This window comes from Podarcis raffonei, chromosome Z, assembly GCF_027172205.1.
Source record: "Podarcis raffonei isolate rPodRaf1 chromosome Z, rPodRaf1.pri, whole genome shotgun sequence".
In the NCBI taxonomy this organism is placed as follows: domain Eukaryota; kingdom Metazoa; phylum Chordata; class Lepidosauria; order Squamata; family Lacertidae; genus Podarcis; species Podarcis raffonei.
This window is the reverse complement of record NC_070621.1, coordinates 32,250,864-32,268,090: the sequence shown is the minus strand read 5'-3', so window position 1 is coordinate 32,268,090 and position 17,227 is coordinate 32,250,864. Positions and strand designations below refer to the sequence as shown.

The window sequence follows — 17,227 nt, the reverse complement described above, 5'->3', positions numbered from 1 at the left end:
TTAGCCTCTGTCCCAGCTTCTTCCTAGACTTGTAAGTTAGTATATGTGCTTCTTTCCCCTCTCCATATTATCCTCACAACAGCTCTGTGAGGCAGGTTAGGCTGAGAATTTAGGACTGGCCCAAGGTCACCCAGTGAGCATCGTGGCCAAGTGGGAATTTGAACCCTGGTCTCCCAGGCTTATGTCCAGCACTTGAACTATAACACCAGACTGGCTCCATTGCATGTTTCTTTCGGTTGCAGTGTGTCACCAAAGTAGCATGTGGTATAGAAGACATTGGGCCGTATTCAGTGCTACTGTGCTGCTAATGTAGCAGACCTCCTCTTGCATAATGTAACTGTCAGCGCTGCCCAAGGTCCCAGCTCACACAAGACCAACGCTGCTTCCTTCTTTAGTATAAAAGTCTTTATTGAAGTTCAGTTTCACTTCCACACGCGCAGCGTGCAACGCTACGTCTGTACCTTAGACGGCCGAAGCTCCATCTGAATCTCCTCCCCCCTGACACCAGTTTAAGATTCTAGCCTTACTCCACCTCTTCCTCTGTTCCTTCCTTCTCTGGGTCCGCCTGCTAGTCGGAGTCTCACCCTTCCTAGACTCCTCTGACGCTGAGTCCCCTGACTCTTCCCCCTCCCTCCTTCGGGCTTTTGGACCTGGCTCCCAATCCGGGTTTTCTGTTGTCCCGCGCTCCTGCACATTTGAACTTGGCGTGCGCGCGCAGCCTCCCACTTTCCTTCTGACCGTTACACTTGTGTCACTGCTCCCTCCTTCGGGGAGGCTAGCTGGACCTGACCTTCCCTCCGTTTCCCCACTTTCCGATGGGGGCGTGGTTATCCCTGACTCATCTTCTCTCCCCGCTGGAGGAGAGGCTGGTCCTGACTCATGTGACTCTTCCCCCCCACTGCGCTCTGGTGGGGGAACTGGTCCTGAACCTCCGCTGCTCCCTTGAGAGTCCCCGCTGGCCCCTTGTTTCTGGAGCGTCCCCCCTGGGACCCCCCTTGCCCTTACCATAGGCGCCCCCTTCTGGGAATCTTCTGATTCGCTGGAGAAGCTCATGGAATCTCTCGGGTCACTGCCACTGGGGGCTGCCACTGAGAAGGCTGGTTCTCATGTCAGCACTTTCCAACATGCAGAGAAGGTCCTCTGATGACTAATGCACTCTGCTCTTCCTCCTCCATTTGAGATTGTAAAGAATTCCCTCCAGTTGTGTTCTTCCTTCCCCAAGCTCCCAAATAACCCAAACTGGACCTGTAGGCAGATTTGCTATCTCCTTGCAGCAGCCCAGCTCCCATGTCTCTCTGTGCCCCTTCTTCTGCAGACACCACCCGCCCTCAGAAGAAGAACGAGGTGGATGGGAAAGACTACCACTTTGTCACCACGGAGGAGATGACAAAAGACATCTCTGCCAACGAGTTCCTGGAGTTTGGGAGTTACCAGGGCAATATGTTTGGCACCAAATTTGAGACTGTGCACAAGATTCATGAGCAGGACAAAATTGCTATTCTGGACATTGAGCCACAGGTAGGAAAGTGCAGCCTGCTGCTTGGAAAAAAAAATATGAAGCGTTCTGGGAGCACCTTTGTACCTTTAGCTTCGGGATGGGGAGTGTGTGGTCCTCCAGGTGTTGTTGAACCCCCTCCGTCTCTCAACATCCCCAGCTACTTAGCCCTGCTGTCCCTGCTCCACAGTTTAGCTTGTTGCAAACCTTTGTAAAGGGACAAGAGCTTAGGAGCCAGAGGTGGAGGAGAGGGCAATATTAGCCACAAAATGTTCCATGCTGAAGGTGCACAGGAATGGAATGGGAGTAGGAGCAAAGGGAAGGGGATTGGTAAGTGAACAGCACTTTGTTTTAGCCTCTCCTCTGCCCCGCTGAGCCCAGGAGAAAGTGCTAAAGAGACAAGTGTATTTAAACTCCTTGAGAACCTGGCATGGGCGAATGAACAATGCAAAAGTCAGAGTTGTGCACATGTTTACTGAAGTGCAAGGACTGCTGATTTCCTTGCCTCGCTTTTTTTGGACACATTCGCACCGTGTATTCAGAGAGGCTTGAAACTGGGGGTACTGTGCTAGCTTTGTCTCTAAGTCAGATGGGAACTGTAGTTGCATTTTAGATGCTTTAGTGAGAGTGTGTTCCCCTTTTTCTTGAAGAACAAAACTGAAAGGAAAAGGTGCTGCAGGAGCATCTTGCCCTAAAATGAGGTAACACAAGTCTGCAGCATCCTGGACAGGCTTGTCATTCAGGCAGGCAGGGAGGCGTGTGGGTATGCAGCCTTTTAGCTTTGTAGGAACTATGCCCCAATGGCTCTTTTCTTTTCCCCCAGACACTGAAGATCATCCACACAGCTGAGTTCTCACCCTTCATTGTGTTCATCGCTCCCACGGACAAGGCAGATCAGGTAAGAGGTGTCAGTGTTACATTAGATGCATGACATCTCATGCTCCACCCTCGTAGTACAGTTGTACCTTGGTTTTTGAACAGCTTAGTTCTCGAGCATTTTGGCTTCTGAATGCTGCAAACCCAGAAGTGACTGTTCCGGTTTGCGAACTGTTTTTGGAAGTCAAACATCCGACGGGGCTTCCAATTGGCTGCAGGAGCTTCCTGCAGCCATTCAGAAGCCATGCTTTGGTTTCTGAACATTTTAGAAGTTGAACGGATTTCCGGAATGGATTCTGTTTGACTTCCAAGGTACGACTATGTGCCTTTAGATAAGTCACACTTAAGCCTCTACTATAGAGTGCCTGCGGGACGCAGGTGGCGCTGTGGGTTAAACCACAGAGCCTAGGACTTGTCGGTCAGAAGGTTGGTGGTTCGAATCCCCATGACGGGGTGAGCTCCCGTTGCTGGGTCCCTGCTCCTGCCAACCTAGCAGTTCGAAAGCACATCAAAGTGCAAGTAGATAAATAGGTACCGCTCCGGCAGGAAGGTAAACGGCGTTTCCGTGCGCTGCTCTGGTTTGCCAGAAGCGGCTTAGTCATGCTGGCCACATGACCCAGAGCTGTATGCCGGCTCCCTCGGCCAATAAAGCGAGATGAGCGCCGCAACCCTATCAGCCACAACTGGACATCATGGTCAAGTGTCCCTTTACCTTTATGGAGTGCCTGCATGTAGCAGTAGATTGTGGGGCATCGTTCCTTAGCAGAACACAATGACAACTTCCCCCCAAATGGGCCCATTGGACCAAACAAGAGGGCGAGGGCTGACGACCACTGCCTTAACCTTTCTTCCATACCTCTTGCCAGAGAGCAGTTTAATGAAGCCACGATCTCTTTTCCCTTAAGATGCAACTTTCGGTAGAGTGGGTTTAATCTGGCTTTATCCACCCATTCTGCCACGCAGCTCCTTTGATTTAGAGCAAGTTATGTTGCTTACGCCACCAAAATTGTTAGGGATCACCAGATAACCTAGCAGCCAGCCTGGTGCCCTCCAGCTCTTGTTGATTACAGATTGTCTTATTCCTGTCCACAGGCCATACTGTAGGTGGGGTTGGACTCAATTATCTAGAAAGTTACAGGTTGCCCACCCCTAACCTGGTGCCTGCTTGGATTCTTGCGGAGGGGGATTAGGTGTCCGTGATTTGACCCAGCAAAGAATGCACGGGGTGTGTGTGTGCTGATTAGTATTAAAAGACCCTAAGTGTTGAGAGGTCTGGTGTTTGTACACATGAATTAAAATGCATAGAGCTAATGAGTGGACCATGGGAATTATATCACTAAGGCCACCCAGGATTAATTGGCACATTTCAAGAACCACCACCACATACATGCAGCCTAGCCATTTTGCAAGCAGTTTAGCAAAGTTCTAGGCTGCATCAAGGCCGTTGCATGCTGAACTGAGAAACCCCGCAAAGTGTACAGAGCAGCTTCAGCTAGACTGTCTACCTGATGTCACTAACTGCGAACAATTCCTCTTCCTTTGCAGTCGGATACTTTGCTGCAGCTTCAGAAAGATTCAGAGGCCATCCGGAGCAGATATGCTCACTACTTCGACCTGTCGCTGGTGAACAATGGTGTTGACGAGAGCCTTGAGCAACTCCAGGCGGCCTTTGAGCGCGCTTGCAACTCTCCCCAGTGGGTTCCTGTGTCTTGGGTGTACTGAGCTGGCCTGGTAGCTCCCAGATCCCCTCTGCCTGCCCTCATTACAGCAAGTTGAGGACAAAGAGGGTCACCCATTTGCCTGCTCTGTGCTTTGTCCAATGCACAACCCCCTTGTCCTGTCCCCATTCCTCAGAGCAGCTGTTGCTCTGTTACTGCCAGGGCAAGAGCCCCATCCTTCCAGCTGCAAACACCCTCAGAAGAGTATGTGCATGGCTTGTGCTTAGCACAGGGTAGCCCACACATACAAATGTTGGCACATAAGGAGGAAAACCCCTATCCAAAACCATTAAGATGTCTTCAGGAGTGATATTAAGAGCACCTTCTGGTGTGAAAGCCATATGATGTGAATGCTAAGATGCAGGCTGAGCCGTGTTTTAAACTGAACAGTGCCAGCTGTTTTAGAACCCTAATTTCTTTAGATCTTGTCAAGTGAGATTTCCTACTGTAATACACCACTGCTCCTTCAAGCTCCCCACATATTGCACACTAATCTTCTGAGTGGATGCTTCTTTGAATTTTACACATCTGCTGTCACCCACTGTAGGGTGATCAGGCCGTTAGTGATCAGTATCTCCTTCCCCAGACATGTGGACCATTGTCTCTCTACAGACTTGTACTTGTCCAACTGTTCATGCTCAGAATCAGTACAGTTGTGAATAACACACTCTTGGGAGCCAGAGTAGATGCTATTAAGTTTTAACTGGCAGCTCATGACACAAGGAGGGAACAGGAAAAAACTCAAGACTCTCAGCACCTGCATGCTGTGTTCTGTAAAGAAATTGATCATGGCACATTTCTCACGTTAGGGTGGCTGACTTGTTATATGCAAAATAACTGCCCTCCCTCCCATATTTGCCTTATCAAAAACGATTAACAGAGCAAGTTCATTCCACCTCCACCTGCAAGCACAACCTTTGTGGGAGGTTGTTATTCAACTAACTGTCCATGTCTAAAACAAGATTGAGATATGTAACTAGCGGTTAAGGGTGTAGGGGTGTAAGCTTGACCTGCATTGAAACCTCATACCTTTGAGGATACCAAAAAGACCCAAAAGATGTGCAATAGGGACCTTTGGTTGAGTCCATTACAGGGAAATCAAGCAGCAATAAAGTGTTGAAATATTGCAGGACTTGTGTTTGTTATTACCCCCACTACTCCCCAGATGGCAGAAGACGCTTACCCACGAGGACCAAAAAATGTGCCAATTTAAAAGCTGCCCACCTGCAGCTGGCGGTATCCCCCACTAGACCGGCATGGTCACTCACAACAGCCAACCACCATTGCTCCTAGGAGACAAATGTATGGTTCCCGAGGCAGGCTAGAGAGCCAGCTTCTGATGCATTACCGGTAAATCTCCATCCCTTGGAGCAATTGTGCCAGCAATTAAAGCAGCCACAAGTGGGACCTTACAGCCTGTCCACTGAACCCTTTTTACTCTTTCCCTTTTTACTCTTTCTACCACATTGTGAAAAATACTTGGGGAAAATGGGCTTCTCTGGCAGACATACCTATAGGTTTGGGGCTCAGTGATTCCTGTTTTCTAAACTCTACTTCCCCTCCTCCAATTTGGGCACAGAGGCATCTACATTAGCTTTGGTTGCAGCAGATTTGGTTAAGCAGATTTGGAGAGCCTGCATCACTCCTTTGAGGAATGTCTTGCAGAGCATTATCCTCTACCAACATTAAGCTCTTTTCATCAGAAGGGCAAGGTACACTAGGCTGCTATTCCTGGGACCTAGAAAAGGCCTATTATTTGCCAGTTGATTTGCTAGGCTGTTTCTTCCTCTCTTCAGAGTGAATATTTTTAGCAAGTTCTTTGATCGCTACCTTTGTAAACTGTTGGTGCAGGATGAGGGCACAAAGACAACTTATCGAAGGTTAAGCTGGCAGAAGCAGCAGTAGAAACACTGTGCCCAAAGCTTGTTTATGTGGCATATCCTCTGGTGGTTATAGTTTTAAGTGTGGCACCTTGGCCCAAACAAAACAATACAGCAATTTCCCTTAGCATCAAGCTCTTTCTAGACCACCTCCTTACTCAGATCCAAAGATGTGGTGGCATGAGCTGGCATCCAAATATTTAGGCAGCAGGATCTCAAAGCAACCCTGGAAAATCCTGCCTTGGGAACATAGCTGTCAACTTACAGATTTGAAAATAAGGGACCAGCAGCTCGAAAATAAGGCATCAGCAGCCAAAATAAGGGATTGTAGTCAACTAGCAGCCAAACGAAGCCTCAAGTGGTGGTTCCCACAGCGCAGCAACCCGGCAAAGGGGATGCAGCAAGGGAAACCACTGTCACCTCTCCGCTGGGAAGCGCTGAGCAAAGGAGAGTCCCCAGGCAATGCAACCAATTTGATCAGCACAAGGCATGCAAGCTCCACCCCCCAGTCGTTCTTAAACTCCTTATTGGGTAAGCAACGCAGCCAAGCAACACAGTTGGAGCCTCCCTCCTGCCTGGCCGGCAGGGAGGGAGAGGAGCTGCTTCCTTTGAAATCCGGGAAATTCAAGGGACATCAATAAGGGACAGCAGCAGGACACAGCACTGGGATAAGGGACAGTTGACAGCTATGCTTGGGAACCTTATAGTAGCCATCGTGGTGGTAGTGTAAAATTTGGAGAAGGCATATTCTGTTTTCAAAAGTGCACTCGCCAACTCTACATGCTGTACCTGCTAAGCCCCAGCCTTCTACAATAGTTGGAGAATCTCAGGACCATCACATAGTCCTTCAAGGCCTCTTATTTGGTTCTGAGGACTTCCCAGGCACACCCTTGAATGTTCTTGGCAGCCCAATGAATGTGTCACTGAAGTAGACTAATGCCTGTTGCTTGCTTGGAAGGAGGGTAGCGTGTGGTTTCTGAATAGTTGGAATGTAACCTACTGCCCCAAAAGGTAAGTAGCAGAAAGCCATTGTTCTATTCCCTTTGGCATCTGCCCCCTCCCCAGTTTTTCCACAACAGAATACCACCCTTGGGATGAAAAAACACCTGCCTAATACAATACTAGGATCACAGCACCACCCTCTTGGGCTTGCCAATCAGAAGCTCGGCAGTTTGAACGCCCGTGACGGGGTGCGCTCCCATTGCTCTATCCCTAGCAGTTTGAAAGCACGCCAGTGCAAATAAATAGGTATTGCTGCGGCAGGAAGGTAAATGGCGTTTCCGTGTGCTCTGGTTTCCGTCATGGTGCTCCGTTGTGCCAGAAGCAGTTAAGTCACACTGGCCATGACATGGAAAGCTGTCTGCAAACAAATGCCGGCCCCCTTGGCCTGAAAGCGAGATGAGCGCCGCACCCCATAGTCGCCTTTGACTGTCCAGGGGTCCTTTACCCTTTTAATACATCACTACTGCTTCTCCTTCAAGGTTTTGCCTATGTCACTTCACCATTGGCCTGCGACAAAGTCAGTCAACATATAATTTCTTTTAAATGGTTGTACTGTGCGTGGAACCCCCACCGCTTGTGAAAAACCAACATGAAGAATGGCTGGAGCAGTTAACTGAAAGCATAACAAAGAAGTCAAGACAGAACCGCCCCGACTCTCCCCCCACCTTCTGTAGAAGCTTCCACCACCACTACCACAAGAAACCAAAAGTAAGAGTTGGAAGTTTTGTAATTTAATAAAAAATTAAGAACCATCCCTCCTTTTAAAATCAACTTTGGTACTCTGGCTAAAAATGGGTGTGGGGGAAAATAAAAGGAAAACAGGGGTGGGAACAGACCACAGCATCTGCCCCCAAATGCGACAGCCACATGCAGAGGTCCCTTGACCTCATGTGCATGTGAGCACAGGACAGGGGTACAGACTTCCAATTGTTTTCTCAGCCCAGTCAAAAAAGCTGGACGGAAGGCTTGATCCCCTATAAAAACTGCACGTGGGATAAAACACTGATCTGGACTATTGCTCTGCTTCAGCATCACTTTTCAACTAGCCCCAACCAGATTAGGAAGCAAGACAATTTTGCTGAATGAAAGACATCTGGGACCAAGGAGAATGTGAGCTTGCAAGGACCAGAAGCAAGTCTTCCAAGACTTCTAGGTGTGATCTCTCCTCCCCGCCAAAATCAGTATCTGCTTTAAAAAGCAACAGGAGGCGGTATGGTACCCTGAGGGAAAACGTTTGGATTCTGGCTCATTAAGAGAGTCAAAGTAAGCACAAGGAGGTCAATACAAAAGCATTTTTAAAGTGAAGCATCTGACCACTCACAACAAAATCCCTTTTCACCCCCACCCATAGACAAGCTGGCACTACCATTCAGCAGCTCCTGCACATTCAAGCAGAGGGAAAAACAAAGGAAGAAGGCAGGAGGGGCAAAGGAAGACTCTGCTACTAGTGCCAAAATCAAGGGCTGCCTTGTGTTACCCCCAGAAAAGGAGTCTCACAAGCTCAGGGCAACTCCTCACAGTCACCAAGGCCTGGGTGGGTTTGTGGCCTCCAATTCCTCCAGCTATCCTTAGAACAGGACAGAGGGAGCTTGTCATGCTGGCCCCCCCACAAAAGTACATTAATTTGCACAGCAATCAGGTCAAGTCTCTGCTCAATGATCCAGTCTGCACGTTCATTAAGGCCTTCAGACTCTTTCTTATGCTGGCCCAGGCTGCCTGCTCTGGATGGTTCTTGCTGGTTACTCTGAGCTCTCAGTTTCTTCTTGCTTCTTTTTCTTCTTTTTCTTCTTCACACTGGTGTTACTGCCCTGAGAGGAGAAACAACGAGAGTTCAGAAGAGCCACTCTGTTTTTTGGCTACCTCTCTGGTATTGGGGATCAGTGTTTTTTTCCTGCTGGGAGTAGGTCACGCAGGAGTTGGGCAACTGTAAGAATGGCCACAGGTCAAAAGTGAACAGAATCATTGCCTTTGTCTTGTCACCCCACACAATGGGCTGCAAGAAATTGAATTCATTGCTTGCAGAGGGCTCCCCCTCACTTTCTCCTTCTATCATTCCACCTATCCTTGTCCCTCGCCCCAAAGGAATCAAGAGACACGTGCAAACAACATAACTAGAAGCTACTGCATCCATGAGTTATCAGAAAGCCACAACTCAAAGTGAGATTCTTCCTAAATGGAAGATAAATGCTGAGCTGTTCACAGCAATTGTCATGCACATGTGTGTGCAAATTGGTTTTTCTTTTAAGTGTGCATATACCAGCTGATTCCTTGGCACACAAGCACAGTGGGTTACACAAGGCCTACCATTTCGCTTAGCTCCCTGCCACTCTCAGAAAGCTCCGACTTCCTCTTCTCTTTCTTTTTCTTCTTCGCTTTCTTGATTTCTGCTTGCGACTCTGGAGAGGCCGGGGGAGAGGAGGCTGCTGCACCGGCTTCCCCATCACTTTCAATCTCCCGCTTCCGCTGAGTGGGAAACAAGACACATCAGACAGGCTTCAGCCAAGAACAGGGTACTACTATACAGGCTGCTCTATGGGAGCATTTTAAGACAGATCTTGCAAAGGAGCTCATGAAAACCAGGGATTTCAAGCCATTCACATGCAGTTACCTGCAGAGCAAGGAGCAAAGTGAACTACTTTAGGGTTTTGATTGTACTGTTAGCTGTGTGAGAGAGGACGAAATAAGGCTGCTCACCCAGCACCAGGAGACAACATCTCCTCCCTTGACAAAGACTAGGTGGTAACCTGGGCAGAACTGGAGGGTGCTGGGCAAACTTCTAATAAGACGAGAGATGGCAAGAATATTTGCACCCCCTCCCAAGAGAACTGACAGGTTTTTCAAGCCTCCCTTGCCACACAAAACAGTTTGAATTTGACCAAGCTTCAGTGTGAATGACGGTCACCAGTACTGCAGGCAGCTACAAAGTTTTAATGATCACACCACCCACAGCTACTCTGGAGATCTTTACCTGCTGTCTTCTCAATAGCCCCCCCAAACCCCACACATTCAAAACAATACTAAAAGGTAGGCTCTAACAGACACTGCCCAAATAAAAATAAAATGCTGGAATGCAGTCCCGCAACAAACCAACCTTTGGTGGCCTTTCTGGCTCCTCTTGGGCGACTTCCTCTTTTACCTTTTCCTTTCCAGCAACCCTGGGAGAAAACAGGAGCTTTATTTGCATCTTTCAGCCACCTGGTGCATTATGTACAATTCTACCCTGTTCCGCCTAACTTTTTATACTAGAATTGGAACATTGGTGTTGGTTATGTTCGGAAAGCTGGTAAACACACCCAAAATGCATGGGGGGCAAGCTGCAGTTTTCCTTATTTCATTTAGCAGACTGACTCCCTCTAGAGCCATAGAAAGGAGGCTAGAAAGGGATAACTGCCTGCTTCCCCCGCCCCAAGGAAATAGCAACCCCTGCCCTGCCTTTTCTAGCACAATGCACTTTGTATACCCCAAACCAGCACACCTTACCCCACCCCCACTTAAGGCAATGGGAGCTGCAAACATTACCTATTATAATCCACATAATCAGTCTTCCAAGCCTGGGGAGTTTTCTCATTGGGCTTGCCATGTGTGTCCAACAGGCCTTGCTTGATCATCATCTTCTTCTGAGAAGCCTATGGGGAAATAAGCAGAGGAGACACATGTCACAAGGCAAGGACATGTGCTTTTTTATTGCTGCCATTTCCATAACCCTCAAGGTCCACAAGCAGCAATAAAACAAATCTCTCTTGCTCTTATGCGACTTGAGGACCCAACACCCCTTATGTCCAGCGCCTAACAGAGCCATCAGTCTTGGGTGATAGATCTGGGTCATCTTTGCACAGAGTGCTCTTGAAGTCTACTTTAACATCATTTGGCTCACCAACAGCAAAAGCAACCATTTCAAGTGACCAGAGATTCTACCCGTTTCTGTGGTAGCAAGGTGCGGCCAAGATCTTTGAAAGTGCAGCCAGGCATGTACAATCTGATACAAAGCTGAGGCACCAAGCGAACAGTTCAAACACACGCCCAGTGGGATGATGCACCCGGTTCCCTGAAAATTCTGTTGCTCCAGGAGCAAGTATCAAGCTGCTCTTCTGAATCTGCTCCCCTGTACAGTCAAATGACGCAGTGCCATCTCAATACTCACTTTTGGGCCAAGTCCCCACTTGCGAGGGTACGTGTCTCTTTCCATGATCACACGCTTGATTTTTGCTACAACTCCATGGTCACAAGTAGAGATCACTGCAGTTGTCATCAAGGCAATGGCTGCAGGAAGAAGAGTACAGGTTGAGCACCCTAAGGAATGACACAGTACAGAACCTGGCATTGCCCAACACATGCTCTTTCTGTAACCCACCAGAGTAAGACTTACAACATCATCCCCCATAGCATCCCTATTTACTACTTAAGGAGGTTCTCCTTCTAGAGAGCAGAATGTATGTTTCTGGTGTGAGAAACACACACATATGAAGTGTGTAAGCAAGACACAGGTCAACACCTACCCACAAGGGTATTTTAATGCTATTTCCTCACATTCTTGCACTCAGATTTTTTTTGTTTGGAAAAGCACACCAGAGCACTATGTGATCAGACAGTTTCATTCTTCCTGGTTGAGTCAGAGCCCCATAAAGGTCTCTGACCCTGCTTGTTCCACCCAGGCCCTGCCAGCAGCCAGCCAAGCATCCCCATGCCCCCCAGTAGAACACTGGAAGGCTGAAAGGTGCCTGGAGGCCACTCAACATCAAGACCCAAGAACAGGAATCAAGATGTGGCAGGAAGGGCAGAGCAGCAACACTCAGAGAATGGATAAACTTCATCATCACTTCACATGTGGCCCTGAGCAAGTGCAGGCAGGTGGGGAAGTTGAAGAAAGCTGTTTAAAAGGGGAAGGCAATTTGCAAAATTACTATGTAGTTCCCCACACACTTTGGGAGTCAGCAGGAAAGATGGGCCTCATTTCTCAGTGGGAGAGAGTTAAGCTGCATAGTTGTTCCCACTGTTTCAGTCTCACTCACCAAGACACTTTGCTTTTGCCCAGCCCAAGGCAGGCGTCCATAATCTGAGGTCACACTTGCAGGACCATTTTTCAAAGCTAGAGTGTGGAGTTGAACACGCATCTTCTCTCCAACAAAATATGTAATGCCGTCCATTCCATTTTTATTTCATTTCACGAGCACTTTCCTACTGAAAGTACCGAACCCAAAGCAGTGCATAATAGGAGACGTAATAGATCGAAAAAAGTACAGTAAGAAAACTATGTTTTCATGTCAAATAGGCATATTGTCACTGCCACCCATTCCAGTACTGGAAGAAGGAAACTGCATTAACTCCACAATGAAGTGTTGATTCATAATCACCTGCCGATGGAGCCTGAAAAAAAGGCAGCAGGGCTGGGGAGAGAAACCTCTGCTGGATATGCTGGAATCTGTGTTGCTAGCTGGAAGAAACATTACTAGGCTAGGCAGCCAAGGTCTGAGCTCAGAATGATGCCTCCTCCTGCAACCCACTTCCTTTACACAAAGCATAATCACGAGTGCCGTTTTGGCCCCACAATCGTGGATGCCCAGGAGCCCTGGGTGCCATGCAGCATGCATGGCCCTGGAACAGAAATTTGTGGGTGTCCGGCCCTTCATGGGCCTTCTGTAGGTGTTTGGGCACCCAGGGAGCCAGCACCTATGTTTGCAATAACTCAATTAAAACAACCTAAGAAGGGAAGTGCCTAGCTGCCAGTTCTCACCTGTGCAGATGGCCTCTCCTTTTGTGGTGATAACAACTATTTCCTGATTGAGTTCGATGCCATCTTCATACCGCAGCAGGCCAGGAAGCATGATCTTTGCACCATAGCAAATGGCGTTCACCTGAGCAGAAAATAGTAAAAATGATCATGCTTCGACCAACAGCTATCACTGTAAAATTCTGTTTTTCAGTTTTCAACGCATGTACTCCCAAGTCTTTGGAGTTATGCCCACAAAAATTATACCTCCTCACCAAGAGGCTTGCATGGCATGGTGGTAAGAAAAGCTCCATACTGGACAGCATCCTGCACTGTCAATACTGTAACCACCAACAGTGGCATTTACTCCCTTAAGGTACCTGCCCCCACCCCTCCCACCTGTAAACAGCCCTGGAAGCAGAAATTAGGACTAAAGAAGTCAGGCTGCATCATTTTCTGAAGATTCTTAAATAAAAGTACTTTTGCAGACAGTGAAACATCATCTTAGAAGGCAGCAATGTAAGAAAACAAGGAATGCCTCTTCTAAGAGACAGTCTGACAAGAAAGTGACATTGTTAAAGCAGTAGCCAAGGACTGTGGTGCCTTGGCTATAAGTCCCGGGAACTCACCGCGCTGTCCTTCATAACAAGTCGCTTGTGGGATGTCAGCAGCTTCTCCAGGGGGAAGATCACCCTCCTGAGGTACGTCTCGTCCTTGTTGTTGTCATATTGCCATTGGGCATCCAGCACATCATGCATAGTCACCATGTGGTCCTAGAAGCAGAAACCAGCCCACTATAGTATATAACTGGGAATACAGAAAGCAGCCTGACACAAAAGCCAGGGTGTTTTTTTTACCATCCATCCCAACTACTGCTACTCTGACGGGCAGCAACTCTTAGTCTCTTAGTTTCCATCACTGCAATCTGGTCCTGCACCAGCTGCAGATGCCAAGCATTTGATCTAGAACTGTCTAAATCCAAAGCCATGCACTGCATCATTGAGCCATATGTCCTCACAGCCTGCAGGCCACTGCCCATGGCAAAAGGACTGGGAGAAAAGAAGATAGTTCCATGTACAAGCTTCATGTCCTGAACACACTGGGAATTGGGGTACACACACAAAGGCAAGTGTTAGCAGACAAAAACAAAAGAGTGAATAGTGAAGAGCCACAAGGTAAAGCAACCCCCTCATCTTGGTGCTCTTCCTATGTTTTTGGCTACAATTCTCACCAGCCCCAGCCAACAAGGAATGGTCAGGGATGATGAGAGCTGCAGTCTAATATATGCATTGAAGACACCAGATTGGGAAAGACAGCATTAATGCCTCTCCTTTGCAATTCCATACAGCTATTTAAGTTTGGCCATTCATAAATTCTACAGCATTCTCTTCACGTAGCCTAAAGCTCTTTCCCCATGTAGAAGACGTCACCAGCAACGCTAGCCTGCTCTGCATAACTTTCCAAAATCACATGCAGGGAAAGGTTTGGACTACTGAGCGGTTGTTTGTTCCCCACTCTAGAGGACTGCAGAGAGCAGAACTACACAAGAGGACTGAATATGAGTTGGAAGCCAAGTTTCTGCGGAGGTGACATGGGCGCAGCAAACATCAAGTTATCAAAGTTCCAGAAACACTAGTTTTATTCACCTGTAATGAACAGTCAATAAGGGATTCTGTGCAATTAGTCTCATAGGGGCCATGGGTAATTTTTGTGGGTTGGGGGACAGAACTGGCAGAAACAAAGCTTCCTGCCTTTGACACCTCCCAACTACTCACTGTCCCAAAGTTTAATTACCAGAACAGGGGAGTCAGCCCTGTACTGAACTCAACACTTTGGGTGACAATCATGTGCTCTGACGTACACCTTGCAACGTACCTTCTCTCCCATGACCCCAGATCGCACTCGCCGGAGCTCCTGCATCTGACCTCCAACTCCCAGCAACAAGCCCAGGTGCACGCACAATGTCCGGATATAGGTCCCAGCTTCACAGCTCACCCAGAAGATACCTGAGAACAGGGCAAAGTCACAGCAGATGTGAGTGTTATGGAGTTCTGTTGACTTAAAGAGTTCGAACAGAAAGCATCCATGAGCCATCAGTATTGGGTGATAGATGTAAGTCATCTTTGCACTGTGTGCTATGTGATCTGTTTTACATCATTTGGCTCAGAAAACGCCTCCAACCAGGGGTTGCTAACCTATGGCCTTCCAGATGTTGCTGAGTTACAATTCCCATTGTACCTGAACATCAACCATGATGGCTGGAGCTATTGGGAACTATAGTTTAAGAACTGGAGGACCACAAGTTAGCCACCCATGCTTTAAACATCCTAAGAAAACTTCAAACCGGTCAAGGAAGTGATCTAGTCACCCAGAACAGTGTATTAAAAAATTGGAGAAGAAAGGCTGGAGAGGCTTAGGAAGTAACCCAGAAAGGGTTTCAGTAGGGGGGAATCCCCCCCCCAATTTCTCAAAGCTCAGCTTCTGCTTTGCAGATGTGATTTGAGCATAAGCTCATGATTTAAGGCACATTAACTTGTGGCCCTTCAGATGCTGGTGCACTCTTCAATCAGCTGTAGCTAGCATGGCTAATGGTGGGGGATGAAGAGAACTATAGTTTTCCCAACCACAGCTCTTCAAAGAGTGCATTATAGGAAAACCACTAATACTGCACAGTGGCGGAGCTTCATGTTCCGGTACCGGGGGGTGGAAAGCAGGTGGGGGCGATGGCACCCCACTGGGATCACACTGACAGGGGTGGTGCGCTCCCCCCTTCATCTGCAGACCTCACATAAAACAGTTTCATTACCCAATCTTCTTTCTGGATCATATTCTACCAATTTGCTCTCATAGATTGTTCGGACTCTCAGCTGCCTCTTCACTGCAGCAATGAGTGGGGGCCGCTGGAAGAGGGCACCAGTCAGTGTTTCTATTGCCTGCAGAAGGAAGCAGATCAGATACCACTTTAAAATGCTCGCACCCTTGTGGTAATACATGATTGACACATGAAAGGAAGGATGAAATTTCAGGTGTTTTCCCCAAACACACCAAGCTCCATTTTATCAACTGCATTCACCAAGTAAATTTAACTTTGGTTTGGTACGATGTGGTCTTAAGAAGCTTAATGCAGTTAAAACAGCTATGGTAATGCAAAACCATGAGTTGGCAAAACATCTGGCTAAATCAAGGCAAGCACGGGGCTGTACTCATCAACTAGCTTGATCATTAATCACCATGGTTACCAAAAAACAAAATGAACTGCAATTGCTACCTGAAGTGCTGAGCAATGGTGCACACTCTGCTTCACAAGTATGCATAGAATGTTCCTGGGAAATTCCAATTGATCTTTGAAGAAACCACCACCATGCAGCCAGCTCAACTTCTTTAAAGCGGCTATGAACCTGCTCCCAGATCACAGAGACCACTAAATCAATATTTGTTGTTGTTGCCCCCCCCCACCCCCAGGCATCTCTAGCAATGACACAAGGGTGGCTTCAATACCATGCGGCTATAGGCAGTCAGAGCTGTCATTAATCTTAGAAAACCAAGGCCCAAATAAAAGGAGCCTCAGTTCTGCTTGCTCTATGTCTACGCTGCAGGCAGCTGGAAGCTGCACAGCACCAAGAACCTAGAACAGGAATCCTGATGTTGCAGGAAGGATAGAACAGCACCACTCAGAGAATGGATAAAACAGCATCATCACTCTGCCCTTCCCATACATCTTAACAGTTTTCAAGGGACACAGAACTACAGTCCAAAGTATACTTCCCATAACAAACAGGATAGACTGAGACTGGCAATTTGAGCTGATTCACAACAAAGAGAAACATTCCAAAGATTGGTTCATGGAACCCAGAACAGCATACCTGTGGTTCCTAGAAATGTATCTACCCAGCAGAAAGTGAAACAAGCGGCAATTTGCTTTGTGCTGCCACTTTTGGTCTGAAGAAACAGTCAATTACTGTATTTTTCGCTCCATAGGGCACACCTGACCATAGGGTGCACCTAGTTTTTAGAGGAGGAAAATACGGAAAAAAATATTCTGAATCAAATGTTGCACTAAACTATTTAAAGCAGCAAAGCAGGTGGCTCCTGTCCACTTTGCTGCTTTAAATCGAGCCTCAGAGGAGGGTAGGAAGGGGAACCATGGCTTATCTAAGTCCAGTTAATAATGCTGAGTCTGACTTATGGCCATCGAGATTAGCCTGGCCGTCTCAGTGGAAATCTGGGGTGGACTTTCAGTGGTCAAAGTGTGGTTGTGTCTTCCTGCCCAGCATCTATTTCCTGCCGTCTTTCCCCCCTGCACCCTGCTTCGAGGGAAGGAAGCGGAGCCATGGATCCTCTGCTCGCAACTGCAGTGGATTCCCTCCACTTTGAAGCAGGAAAGTGGGAGAGGAGCTGCTTACATGAGTGTAAGCTGCTCCCCTCCCACATTGCCGCTTCAAAGGGAGCCCGGGAGGAGGGAATCTGCTGCAGCTTCCCCCACCTCCCGCAGAAGCAGCGCACTCTTTAACGGGGCTGCGCGGCTTCTCCTGGCTTTTCTGGGAGGTGG

The 17,227-nt window shown here is 47.9% G+C and overlaps 2 protein-coding genes and 5 non-coding genes across 10 annotated transcripts in view; 1 reads left to right on the top strand and 6 right to left on the bottom strand.

Annotated features, from left to right (window-relative positions):
- Positions 1 to 5,216, top strand: part of MPP1 (MAGUK p55 scaffold protein 1) — a 38,914-nt gene extending 33,698 nt beyond the window's left edge. For both annotated transcript variants that reach the window (XM_053373849.1, XM_053373848.1), the window contains exons 10-12: positions 1,316 to 1,518; positions 2,319 to 2,393; positions 3,917 to 5,216. In XM_053373849.1, the coding sequence (XP_053229824.1) occupies positions 1,316 to 1,518; positions 2,319 to 2,393; positions 3,917 to 4,093 (455 nt within the window). In that variant the 3' untranslated portion in view covers positions 4,094 to 5,216. The remainder of the gene's footprint in view (positions 1 to 1,315; positions 1,519 to 2,318; positions 2,394 to 3,916) is intronic.
- A 3,033-nt stretch (positions 5,217 to 8,249) lies between these two features.
- Positions 8,250 to 17,227, bottom strand: part of DKC1 (dyskerin pseudouridine synthase 1) — a 185,729-nt gene continuing 176,751 nt past the window's right edge. For all 3 annotated transcript variants that reach the window (XM_053373847.1, XM_053373845.1, XM_053373846.1), the window contains 9 exons: positions 15,485 to 15,611; positions 14,554 to 14,684; positions 13,308 to 13,451; positions 12,703 to 12,823; positions 11,113 to 11,231; positions 10,491 to 10,597; positions 10,063 to 10,126; positions 9,276 to 9,434; positions 8,250 to 8,779 (listed from right to left, as the gene is read on the bottom strand). In XM_053373847.1, coding sequence (XP_053229822.1) covers positions 8,711 to 8,779; positions 9,276 to 9,434; positions 10,063 to 10,126; positions 10,491 to 10,597; positions 11,113 to 11,231; positions 12,703 to 12,823; positions 13,308 to 13,451; positions 14,554 to 14,684; positions 15,485 to 15,611 — 1,041 coding nt within the window. In that variant the 3' untranslated portion in view covers positions 8,250 to 8,710. The remainder of the gene's footprint in view (positions 8,780 to 9,275; positions 9,435 to 10,062; positions 10,127 to 10,490; positions 10,598 to 11,112; positions 11,232 to 12,702; positions 12,824 to 13,307; positions 13,452 to 14,553; positions 14,685 to 15,484; positions 15,612 to 17,227) is intronic.
- Positions 10,765 to 10,841, bottom strand: LOC128407048 (small nucleolar RNA SNORD83). The gene has a single exon (XR_008328698.1). It is a non-coding gene; the product is annotated as a small nucleolar RNA SNORD83 (small nucleolar RNA).
- On the bottom strand, positions 11,549 to 11,793 carry LOC128407060 (small nucleolar RNA SNORD17). The gene has a single exon (XR_008328708.1). It is a non-coding gene; the product is annotated as a small nucleolar RNA SNORD17 (small nucleolar RNA).
- On the bottom strand, positions 14,385 to 14,516 carry LOC128407057 (small nucleolar RNA SNORA36 family). The gene has a single exon (XR_008328705.1). It is a non-coding gene; the product is annotated as a small nucleolar RNA SNORA36 family (small nucleolar RNA).
- Positions 14,767 to 14,841, bottom strand: LOC128407049 (small nucleolar RNA SNORD83). The gene has a single exon (XR_008328699.1). It is a non-coding gene; the product is annotated as a small nucleolar RNA SNORD83 (small nucleolar RNA).
- LOC128407061 (small nucleolar RNA SNORD17) lies at positions 16,190 to 16,383 on the bottom strand. Its single transcript, XR_008328709.1, has one exon. It is a non-coding gene; the product is annotated as a small nucleolar RNA SNORD17 (small nucleolar RNA).